This window comes from Rhinolophus hipposideros, assembly GCF_964194185.1.
Source record: "Rhinolophus hipposideros genome assembly, chromosome: X".
NCBI classification, from domain to species: Eukaryota; Metazoa; Chordata; class Mammalia; order Chiroptera; family Rhinolophidae; genus Rhinolophus; species Rhinolophus hipposideros.
In genome coordinates, this window is record NC_138046.1 from 71,367,156 (window position 1) to 71,380,356 (window position 13,201).

At 32.8% G+C, this 13,201-nt stretch overlaps 1 protein-coding gene across 3 annotated transcripts in view; it reads right to left on the bottom strand.

Moving 5' to 3' along the window:
* Positions 1 to 13,201, bottom strand: part of DACH2 (dachshund family transcription factor 2) — a 788,103-nt gene that overhangs the window by 10,788 nt on the left and 764,114 nt on the right. For all 3 annotated transcript variants that reach the window (XM_081043327.1, XM_081043326.1, XM_081043325.1), the window contains 2 exons: positions 9,062 to 9,208; positions 7,093 to 7,158 (listed from right to left, as the gene is read on the bottom strand). In XM_081043327.1, the coding sequence (XP_080899453.1) occupies positions 7,093 to 7,158; positions 9,062 to 9,208 (213 nt within the window). The remainder of the gene's footprint in view (positions 1 to 7,092; positions 7,159 to 9,061; positions 9,209 to 13,201) is intronic.

Consider the following 13,201-nt stretch of genomic DNA (forward strand, 5'->3'; position numbering starts at 1 on the left):
AAAGGAAATATTGAAAGGAAGACATTTTGATGACATTCAGGACATCAAGGGTAATACAAAGACAGCTCTTCAAAGCAAAACTGCTTTGAAGGGTAGACTAGGCACTGGCATTGGTGCATAGCTTCACAAGGGGAGTACTTCAAAGGTGACTGTAGTGACATTCAGCAATGAGGTATGTAGCACTTTTTCTAGGATGAGTTCGTGAACTTAATTGCCTGACTTCATATCTTAGCTACCTAACTACGAGAGATTTTTACAGACATGGATTGATAGTGATATTATCAATATTGATTGATATAGAGAACAGTGGGAGAGGGAATTAAGAGGGAACAGTGTTTTAGAACCCACTATCAACAGCAAACCATTTAATTAATGTTAGGTTACTTCTCTAGTTACAAAATGGGGTTACTCATACCTTTCTTAATCATCCTGCTAGAGGATGTGTGTGTTAAGTACAGTGTTAAGAGAGCTAGCAATAAGCCTAGACTTGACACATTTTGTGCAACAGAACAGGAAAACGTAGCCAAATATAAAAATAAAATAAAATAAAATAAAATAAAATAAAATAAAATAAAATATTCCTTTAAAAGGAAGGAAGACTGGAGGAAATTAAGAAGGGAGACATCTTGAATGGATTTATTATTTATATCCTGGATTTAGCCATGACCAAATTTATTGATGGAAGCTTCAGTTAAGTCACCCAATAAGTTACCTTTTTAAATGAAGTACCCCCTCAAAAAAAGAAATAGAAAAGAATGTCTCAAGCTATACAAATACTACGTATTGCTTCCCTCCCTCCACTATTCCAATTTTAGGTTATCAATTTCTCATTTCAAGAATGATAAGCAACTTGGCATAGAACCACCACATAGCAGCAATATATACGTGCCAATATCTGTGGCAGCAACATAATAATTGTTTTTTTAAAGTGGTATGACAACAATGGCATATGATTACAGTCTTCTATGAAAATACTGTGTTTTCTTCCTTAAAACACAAATGTGAAAGTGAATAATAAAAGTTAAGCTTTTAATCAGAGAAAGGCTTCCTTTTACGTGTTCTTATAATATATCTGGGTAGGGGTTGGGATACAGTGAATCTTAAGCTTAAAAAAATTATATTGCATATGTGGATGGGGCAAAAAGTAACTAGTAAAGCAGTTATTAGAGTTGAGTTAAACATCTCTTCCTAGATTATACTCAGGAAGACCTTTTAATTAATGAATTAGTTCTGTATACTCCAAAATGCTGAGTAGCAGAACAACCTATCTGGGCTTGCAAGTCTTACTATCTCGCGATTATTACAACTACTATTTCATCTATTATGCAAGTGAGATAAAACTAGAATTATAACGTAGGTCTGGAGACAATATTTTATGTTATCATCATACTTAGACTTTCAGCCGTTGCAAATATTCTCTTAGCAATGCAATGGTTAAGTGCTGTACTCAGGCCCCAAATTATCTCATAATGTAAGCTCTTCACATTCTGCTAAGAAATAATTATAAGCATAATGTGTGTTATAATCTGACAGGTATTGCACAGCTAAAAGGTATGGTCTGGGAGATACAATCAATCAAGATTTAAAAAAAAACATCTCTATGGAGGATGAAGAAAATGAGACACAAATATTTCTTGGGGAAGAAAGTAAGAAGACTCAGACCATCTAATGAATCTTACAGGGAAAAAAATGCTGCTGCTTTAGAGAAAGACGCTAGGGTCTTCTGTGTCAGGTATATGCTAGAGTCTTTTCCACTTTATGATGGTAGTTGCAGTAAAAGTTTCCCTGGGTAGTAAAAGGCTCCTACTTCCAAAGGAAGCATTGAAGAGGAAAAAGGACTCACTTCGTACAATCTCTCTAATCTTCGATATGCTATATACTTTACAAGAGAACATTTCCACTTTACAATAGGAATATTAGAGTGCCTATGTATATCTTCCAACACAATACAAGACATCAAAGCGGAGGGAAATTATTGACTAATGAGAGTATGGTAGGAAGTAGTCTTGGAAACCTTAGAGAAAGGTGTAGAGCACAATGTGGTGGGAGTTAGTAGCAAAGCCTACAGAAAAATTATATCTGTTCTCCATTTAGTTTTTCTTGTCATATCACATACATGGCAAGAAATCATATGTGACATCATCTCTGGTCCCCTTACTTGCTCCTACCATCACTTTCACTTCTATCAAATTCTGCAATGACAATCTTAGCCCAAGGGTAAATTTTTGTAAAAAGTTTTGGCATGGCATCTTAAGTTCTTTGGAGGAATGTTGTTCTAGGTTACTAAGCAAGCAGCAAAGAGAGAAGATAATAAGGATGTTACAAATTAAGGAAGGCTAGCCACAGGACAGATTGATTTTGAGATCATGGGTAATAATATAAATATTTATATATTTTTCATAGTATAAATCTTAATAGTTCTATATTATAAATATGTGCATATTAAATTACATTGTAAAATACATGTATTTTTAACATAGTGATGTTAAAATTGTGTCTGCTGCTTTTAGAGTCAAATGGTACTTTAGTCATTTTCCTTTTAATTTTTCAGTGGCATCTTAACCAAGTGCTGTATAGATAATGTATGCATTGTATATTTTAGAATGCTCAGTCTATACTCACTGAATAAGTTCCCACATTTTTTTCTAAACAAAATCGGTTCAGAGGGAAAATAAAGGTTAAATAGGTTTACCTTTTACATCAAATTTTGGGTTACTTTTGACATGTAGATTGGATTTAATATCTCTTTTGGTGTATTAGTAGCAAAAAAAGGAAAATGTACTTAAGATTCCACCATATTTATGGAAAAATATCAGAGGAAAAATACATTCCAGTGTTACATCATTTTGTGTCATTGTCAAACATGTAGGCAAAAAACCAAATGTAAAAATTATTCACAGAGATTGACATTCCTCTTGCAAAAAGCAGTTCCTAGATTGTTTTGTTTTGTTTTCCCCAAACAAATGTAGTGGCAGAAACAGGAGTCACTTGCGCCCTTGTACTTTATTATGTTGTCTTCCCTGGACTTTTTATTTTATTACTAGAAAGTGAATTCATGAAGGCTGTTGTTTGTTTTCTAAAATTTACAAGCTTCATGTTCTGGGTTTGTTTTATCTGTTATTATTAAGATAATGGTGTCAATTTTCAAAAATTTAAGAAACATGCACTGTCAACTGTACCAATAGCCCCTAACAATGAAATATAGTCATACAAAAGTTAACTAAGGTATAAACATGCAAAAGAAGAAGTCTCCCTGCAATCATAAAATGATGTTATTTTCTGTTCAGCAGTTCATGTTACTGCTGTTCATGCTAATTAATTAAAGGAGCTGTTGCTGTAATGTGCAAACAGGGAATCTGAGAAACTGAGAGGGCTTTTAGGTCTCCAAGTGAAGTTAAGTCAATCTGGGCTCTGGCAATCAAATGTAATGAAATCACTTGTCAGTGCTAAGCTTGCAAAAACTGTGAAGTTTGACTAGGGAGTAAAAGGATTATAATTAGATTTCCAATAGGATAATAACTAAATGGCAGAACGCAGTAAAGAGAAAATATTACTTTGTTAGCTAATGGTACTGCTGTTCAGTTTGAGTTTTTATCAGCGCACTTGTAGCTGTGCTAATTTAATTTGCTTTTATCAGCAAAAATGCACTACGCAAATGGTACTTGAATGTCATTTGCAAAAATCATTGATCTGAAGGTGCACTTAATGACACCCAGCATGTTTATTTTATGTGAAACGGATATTGGTTGATAAGATGGTTGATGTGCTGTCCTGCAGGCCCCCATGTGAGTTATGGGAATCTGGGTGGGAGGATATTAGTGTATATGCTCCACCAAATCCTTCACCTCCAGCAATAGTGGACAGCCATCAGAGGAGTATGTATTCATTGTTTGATCACCTTAAAATATTCAGGAGGAGTTGCTATCATAGACTGCTAAAATATAAGGGACACAGAAGTCCTTTTATTAGAAGGTGGTCTATGCATGATATATTGTCTATCAAACAACATTCACAGCAAAAAAGACATGAAATAACTAAGCCTAATAGATTTTGAATACATGTAAGAATCCTAGTATATGGGCAGTTTGTACTAAAATCCATGTGGAAATTACCATAAAACTGTATGACTTCACTTATTCTCAGGATGGCCAAGAAACATTCTTTCAAATCCTCTTTAAACTCTCTTAAGGAAATGTCACAGTGGAACTAATTGAATTTCAAAGGGAGACCACTAGGTAAATGAGATTTCTTTCCAGCAGAGCTATTGACAAGAGGAAGAGAAAAGACTTCACTGATGCTGGAATTGTTTGCTGTGATGGAGATGAGTTTTAGAAATGGTAATAGATAGGCATACACGAATTGACCCTCATAAACAATACTAGGAAATAATCTTCCAATTAAAAAAGAAACCGGTAATTGAGAGAAGTGGAGAAGATGAAGAGAATATTAAAATAAGTCACAAAAGAAAAGAACTATAACACACAAAATTATTAGGAAGAATGGAAAAATAATGGTTAAGCATGCATTTTATGTTTTCCAAGCATTATACATTTTCTGAAGTACATAGATACATATAAAAGTAATCTTTCAATTCTGAGCATCTTAAATAATAAGTGACATTATTGGGATTTTTTTCAGGTAATTATTTGAATTGATTGATTTGGTGAGCTACATCTATGATGAGTTCTGTTACTTGTTTCAGGCACCAATTCCCCTGGCTAGTAGAATAAATCACGTTTTGCTCAAAAAAATAATTTCTGTTAGATATTAAATTGTGATCCTGCTGTCATATTAACACAAGGCATTCACTCTAGTTTTCCATAAATTGATGATGGGAACTTTATCATTTATGGTGCTTAAATTCTGTGCTGAGAGGTGAGAATGTATACTTTTCCATTTTTATCACATTTATCAAGAATATGATTTGATATAACCTAAAAGGCAGATATTCAAGAAGGAATTATTAATCCACTGTATTTTACCATATATTGACAATATTAACCACAAATAGTTGAGAATTTAATTTGTAATTTGAAATAAAAATAATAAGTTAATTCCCTAGCTTTAAAGTAAGTTCCATCTCAACTCTTTTAAAGGTATATCTAATTCTCTCATGTTTAGCCAGCAAAACTAGAACTTATTCAAATTATGCTGAGTAAAAAAAATATTAAATGTGCCCTCCCTTAATCACAAGTTAATACGCACAAACCATTTTTTGCAGGCTTCATTAAAATAAAAAATTTGTCCCAAATACAGAGTGAATCTACCTTTTGCTTATATCACCTAATTGACAACCCATGAATAAGATATCTACTGTTTGTTGCATGAAAATAAAGTAACTTTTGTCAGTTCAAAAGCTTGTATTTATCTCAGAGTTGGGAAAGATGTTACTACTGTGACCTAAAGGCATCATATGAATTAAATACACAGCAATAACTTGGGAGTATGGGATGAATGCATAATAGTGGTTACCAGAGAGTAAGGGGGGAGGGAGGATGGTAGTAGAGGTACAGGGGTCAAATATATGGTGATGGAAAGAGAACTGACTCTGGGTGGTGAACACATAATGCAATATATAGATGATGTATAATAGAATTGTACATTTGAAACCTGTATAATGTTTATCAACCAATGTCTCTCCAATAAATTTAATTTAAAAAAAGATACAACCCACTAGTAGTATGTTTGGTTTAACCACTCCAGTTACAAAGCTGACCTTACATTCCACTCAATGGAGAGGCACAATCAAGCTCAACGCTCCTTAAAGACAAGGTGTATATTTGTGTGTCAAAGATTCAGAAGGGATCAAATCCCTCAGGATTATTCAACCCTGCCTTGTCCGTGATATGTGTTGACAACCTCAACTAGTGATAGCCCACAAGTGGGGTTTTCTTCACAAATTCCACTGTGGTTAATTTATTGGATAAACATGGAGTCCCATCCAAATTGGCTTTGCTCACACTCTAGACACAGCTTTAAGTTGAGGGAAGAAAGCAGGCAAGCAGAAGTGGGATAAGAGACAGCAAAATCTTTATTGAATGAGCTAAATATGCATGAGCAATGCACCTAGTTAATGCATTAGTTATGTCTAGCCAGCTACAGCAGAAGTAGGCATTACCAGAAGATCCATGAGCTCTGACACTCCTGGTTTTATACAGATGATGTGCAAAACTACAGGAATGAGGGTTGCCAGATTATGTGAAGCTGCCACATAAAATGGTGACTCTCAGATGAATTCGAATGGATCTTTTGGTCATATGCAATAATGGTGCTTTCATCACACAGTGGAAAGACGCAGATTAATTAAATCTCCAGCAAGCAACATATACATGGTTGTCTTCCTTTATGAAAGTTAGAAAATCATTTGCTCATATAAAATAAGGAGATGCCTTTTTTATTAGAGTGAAACATTTTTTCCACAATAAACATGAAAATAAATATAATGTGCATACAAAACTGCATTAGAATTACACTGGAAAATCTCCAGTGGTCAAAAATTTTAGGTGCTTTTGCACTCCAATAAAACTGTATTGATTTGTTTTATCTATTTTCTCACTACTAAATATTTTAAAAAATATTTTTAAATGATCTAAGCATTTATGGGGATCCTGCAAATCATGAAAAACAAGCTATTTTTTCCATATTTAGGTGATTTCTAAAATTATCTAAATTTAGTACTGGAATTTAAAAGTTGATAAAAATGTCTAGAATATTTAAAAAATATTGATAGGTTATGATTGTCATACCTGTCGATTTAACAAATAGTAATGAGATTTTTAAAAGCATATCATTTTATACTTCTAAAATGCAAATTATATTCAATTTATGCATTTTTAGAATATGACTAACATATAAGAGTACGTCTTTTTAACAGTTAAAACATAAAAGAAATTTGCTCACATTGTATATGTAAAATCAGTCCCTATATATAATCTTAAAAAACAGTGCAGACTTTTTCTGTCATAAAGTCAGAAGAGTTAAACTTATTTATTTCACTTATATGAAGAGTGTCAACACAGGAGCTCATCCCCACTCCACCCACAGGGATCAGATATTAAGCACTTACAGAGAGAAGTATGCTGGTTACTGTACCTTGCATAGCAGTATTATCATGAGGAATCCCATTGTTTTCTATTTCAATATCTGGAATCCCAGTATCTGAAAATAGTGACATTCAAGATTAAGGTACAATTCTGTTTTTTCTGATTCCATTTAAAGTGAAAATTGTCAGTAAGGCAGTATTTTGGTCCTACAGATAACACAAAACCTTAGGTTGCGTTTTAGGTTTTTTTTTATGTCTTTTTATTTTTTATGTTAGGAGGGAGGATTATAAACTGTAGCTGAATTCTACAATTGGGCATATATTTCCAGGTATATTGTAAATACTTCTTTATTCATTTCGTTCTCTAGAGATAAATCTCAGGAAAATCTGTCCATAAAAATCCCCACAGACTATCAGGTAACATGGCTTGACTGTGGAATAAGAAAAAAATGGATGCAATTGCATAAATGTAAATGTCCCATCCATATGGCGTATTTTCCATTTGTAAAATGTAATAGATGGTGAGATTATCTCTATGTTAAGCACATGGAAACACCAAAACACAGGGCACGGGTTGCAGTTTATATGTAGTATAGGCTCTAAGGGCAAAGGGATACAGAAACTGTTTAAAAAAAATTTGAGAAAAAGAAAGAGGGAGTTAGATGTTTTTCTATTTTAAATATGAAACATGATTATCTAAAAGTTATGCATATATATGAAGCACAGCTTAACATAGGCATTTCTGTGTATACACATTTGCTAATACACCCTTGGGTAATGTGATAACAGATGCCAGTGTATCACCCAATGCCATCAAGGATTAACATGAGAAGGAAATTATTTGAATACAAGGTACCCATCATGCTGTAGAAACAGCTGTTTTTCCTTTATAGTAGAGAACATTGGAGCTAGAGTGGAAATCACTTATGTGTGGAATTCAAATATGTTAAAAAAAGTCAAACTACCTCAAATTACAAGTTCAGGGCCTTAAATAATAATACTGCACAAGGCATTTATCCCATTGTCAGAAATGTTATTTTTAAGAACTTGAATAAGCAAGGATGCTGCCTCCCCTGTCTAAGATGTCCCATTGTATAAAATATTAATGTGTTATTATTAACCCTCTCTCTTCTTTGTGTCAATGAGGCATGGTTGTCATGAGCTAATAATCTAGGAATATATATATACACACACATATATATATATATGTGTGTGTATATATATGTACATTCCAGATATTGAAATGTATACATGTGTATATATATATGTATATGTATATATACATATATATGTGTATATATATGTATATGATTATATATATATATATATATATGTATATACACACATACACACATATGTATTCTAAGAATGAGCAAAATGAGCAAAATGATCCCAGGTAGTCACTGTAAAAAGGGAATTGAACTTTTGGAAAGGAAAGAATATGATTAAACATTTGTACAAAAGTCTTTATTCATCTTAGTATGAATATTCTATGAGATTAAACAGTGTTGTAGGGTTTCACAATTAAAAATGTAATCAGAGAATTTTGGAATTAAGAGATTTCATGACCAAAGCACCTCTTCTCAAAAGGATCTCCAGGGATTTACTTAGAACGTTCTTTTCCAACCAGGTGCTCCTAAAATCCTCAACATTGATGCAATCTGCATTAAAGGAATCATCATCACTTAGCTCATGAAAATACAGTATACCAAACATCAGCATATTTTAACATAAATATAACACTTACATTTTAGGTGCAGGGAGGTTATTAGTATTACTTTTTTTACTACAAAAGTCAGCACAATTTCCTGTTATTCTAAAACTATTTGTATCTCCCAGAATAGGGATTATTTTGACAGATTTAATTAATGACCTAAATCATTTGGCCTTAAATTGATTTTTAATTATTCCTGGACAAAGCCTTTTCCTTCCTTCCTTCCCCTTTTTCTTCCTTCCCTCCCTTTTAAATCAGGTTTTGCTTTATGCACCTTGAGTGTGAAAGTCCAAATCAGACATTACCTTTTAACATCCTCAGGCCACTGTCATTAGTAGTGGTTTGCTTAAGTGCTTGCTCTACTTGCTCCCTGCGCTTTGATTCAAATTCAAATGCTTCTTGCAGTTTTCTCTTGGCTTTTTTCTCTTTCTTCAGGCGCTTTTGCATGGTAGCTAAAATGTGAAAAGGTAAATGGTTTGCAAAGGTTTGGTCAATGAAAGAGGGTTGCTAGTTTTGATGGATTATAAACCACAGATATTGATACACAGAGAGATATAAATGTATCAGTTAACATAATTAGCTTCTTTTGGTTCCAATTCTCATTAGCTCAATCAAAGAGTGTTCAATCATACAACCGACTTCTTTTGGCTTTCACCTTTCCAGTGTGTATGCTCTATAATTACACATGCATTTGTATGGTGGTGGTGGTAGTGGTGAAAATTTGTTTTCTATTTAGACTAACAACATGCATTTAATGATATTAAATATTTTATAAATCTCTTAAGAAGATACTCTTACTATTCATTAAGACATTATTATTCATATTTCAAAATGTAAAAAAATGAATATATGAAGTCTGACAATTAAGTTTGTAAACTTGCAATAATGTTGCTGTTTTTGATATCAGAGGGATTATTCATTATGAATTTGTACAAACCAGACAGTTAACCAAGTTTACTGTTTGTAAGTGCTGGAAAGGCAGCATGAAAAAGTTAGATGACCTGAACTTTTCACCAAAAATTCATGGCTCTTGCATCACGACAAGGCACCCGCTAGCCTGGCACTGTCTGTGAGGGAGTTTTTAGTCAGTAAACAAATAACGGTATTGGAACACCCTCCCTACTCACCTGATTGGATCCCCAATGACTTCTTTTTTTTACCCAAAGATAAAGGACATATTGAAAGGAAGACATTTTGATGACATTCAGGACATTAAGGATAGCATGATGACAGCTCTGATGGCCATTCCAGAAAGAGTTCCAAAATTGCTTTGAAGGGTGGACTAAGCCCTGGCATCAGTGCATAGCTTCCCAAGGAGAGTACTTGGAAGGCGACTGTAGTGATATTTAGTAATGAGTTATGCAGCACTATTTTCTAGGATGAGTTCGCAAACTTAATTGTCTGACCTGGTATCTACTGGGTTGCAAAACATAGTATGTTTTTTAAAAGTTACAGTTGAAAGTGTCTTTTTCTCTGAGATGTTAACAATTTAAGGGTATCTATCTATCTATCTATCTATCTATCTATCTATCTATCCATTTTTAAAGAGAATAACTTTCAGCAATGATTATATTAAACAACTAGTAAAAGTACAACAGCATTTTTTTTTCTTTTTCGTAAGCAGAAAAGATAATGAAGAGCTAATGAACAACTATTCCTCAATTCTCAAGGCTTTATATTGTGGACACTGAGAATCATTTGATGTGAACCCCAAAAAGGAATTTATCTGCTGAGATGGACTCCACATGGAGAACTAAAGGCTCAAATTTTATGGAGCCTACCAGCCATTTGCTGACAGGGGCTCCTCACGCACTCAACACCAGGAAGAAATTCAGACTGAACTTTAGGCTTCCTGCACTATACCTTACTTGTTTACACCATTTGACTCCATCACTACAGGGAAATGCTGGCTTCCTCTTTCTACCAAGGGAGTGAGACCTGCTCCATCCAATCAGAACTGCACAATTTGAATACTTCATGTACATAAAATGGATCTAATTGAGAACTCGGGCAGATCCATTCAGTATAAATTGTGGCTTCCCCTTCGTCTCAGTGAAACACAGCTTAAGCTGCTAGTACCTGAATCTGTGTCTCCTGGGACAAGGCTCCTTTTGCTCAAATAAATGCTTTTTTTAATCATTATTACAGTCTAAAATTACTATCGGTTTACAATACCTTAATTAGACACTTCAACTGCCTAATGTGTGATTGTTTCTAAACTCTGAAACCTTGATATCTGTGACAATTTCTCAAATAGAAGTATTGGGTTCCAGCAATACATAAGTTCATAACAAGGTGCTAAGCAGACCAACCTTTACATTCTTCTTAAATTGGTTTTAATAAATTATGATATTGACATCGCAATAGAAAAACGTTCAAGGAACATTAAGCAAAATAGTGCAAGGTGGGTACTAGACTAATTAGGGGGATCACAACATAAATTATGTAAATATCTACTCACTATGCTGTATACCTGAAAGTAATATAAAATATTGAATTTTCAGTTATAGTCCACTGTAACTGAAAAAATAATTTAAAAAACGTCACCCCCTCAAAAATAAATGATACGACTTTTTAAATGTTAAAAGTATTCACATAAAATTAATATACTTTAATTGAACTGAATATGATGCTAATTTGAGTTTCAATTGTATTTATCTCACAGTTCAGTGTCTTTTTCATGAAAATGACCTTCTAACTTAAATGACCTTCTAACTTAAATACTCAGATAGCCAGGCAAATTTATGTCTATTTGAGACAAAAATTTAGAGGTCTAAGGTAATACAAAATGGAAATCTTAGAACAAAGACAATGAGAATGTATGGTTTCTCTTATTTCTGATGAAAGTGCTTATATTCAACGTTCTATAAGTAAGATTGAATATAAAAATATTTTACTATTGTAATTATACTTAATTATCACCACTCATATAAAGCATTTAATACATAATTTAAATCAGAAATCTAAATTTACACAAATTAATGTATAACTTAATGTCCTTATAACACAAAATTTTGCTTCCAGTACAATTATTGGTTAAAAAATATTCCACACATTGATGTATGATTCCATATATTGTAGACAATTTCACAGCATATTACATTTAAAATTATGTAAATAAATAAATAACTATCATTTATTTTAGGACCTACTATGTACTGAGCATTTTTCTGGGTCTGTGTCTCATTTAAGCCTTACAATGAGTGAGTGAAGAAAATACTGTTAACTACAATTTACAGATGAGAAAACTGAGCTCTTGAGAGGTCATGTAATTTACCCAAGATTACACAGCTAGTAATTTTCTTAACCTGAGGGCCAAAGATCACATAGGTAGTTGTTTCAAAGCCTGGGGACCATACACTTGGTCAAGGACCAAGACAAGTGACCTCCAAGTTCTTTTGTACTTGTAGCTCTATCATTCTAAGATTCTAAGAATTTAATCTGCAAAGAATGTTATTATGTATGTATATTTGTGTTTAATTCAAGTAAAACATTCTGGCTAGCAATGAAAAGACAGTTTGATAAAGTACATACTTTGAGTGTGAAACGATGCTTCCTTTAATTGGAGAAAAAAAGATAGTCATAGGAATTCTTAATATATATTTACAGTTTTATACATGTTCTTTATATAAGTATATATATATATATATATATATATATATATATATATATATATATATATATATATATCTCGTTACTATTATTTTTATATACTTGGAAAGATGTTACTTTATACCATAATATCAATTTCCCCCCTTTTTGTTTTCGATTATATGACTTCAGGTAAAGAGTTCATCCTTTTTCATGAACAGTTGGGTGTGCTGAGTATGAGATACTTAAGAAACTAAAAAGGAATTTAAGTGAGCATTCAGTTCAACTATTGTAATAGATGACAATACTGAGATTCACAGAGATGAAGTAGTTTCTCTAAATCAATGATGATAACAATTTCCTACAATTATGTTAGTCATTAGATGCAAAATGTTAAAAACAATGCCTAGCACATGGCAAACAGTTGACATGCATTAGCTAGTAGTAGTAGTAGTAGTAGTAGTAGTAGTAGTAGTAGTAATAGTAGTGACAGCAGCAGCAGTAAGCATCAGTAGTAGTAGTAGAAGTAGTGGTAGCAGTAGTAATAATGATAGTAGTAGTAATGGTATTATTATTATATCTTAATAAATGCTAAATGCATTAAATACAAATACTTTAGAATAAATTTGATAATAGATACAATATTACATTGACTGTCTCTAAGACTTTTTAAAAGATAAAAGATGTGATAGCAATTATAAAGATAGACCTGGAGAGTCGATGAGAAGTTAGTAAACAAAAATCAGTATGAGTAGATCCCTAAAAGTAAGAGGCCAATTTTACTATATGTAGTAGATTTCCATAAATCAATTTGAGAATGTAATATTTAACATATGATTAGTTGGATCTTTAGT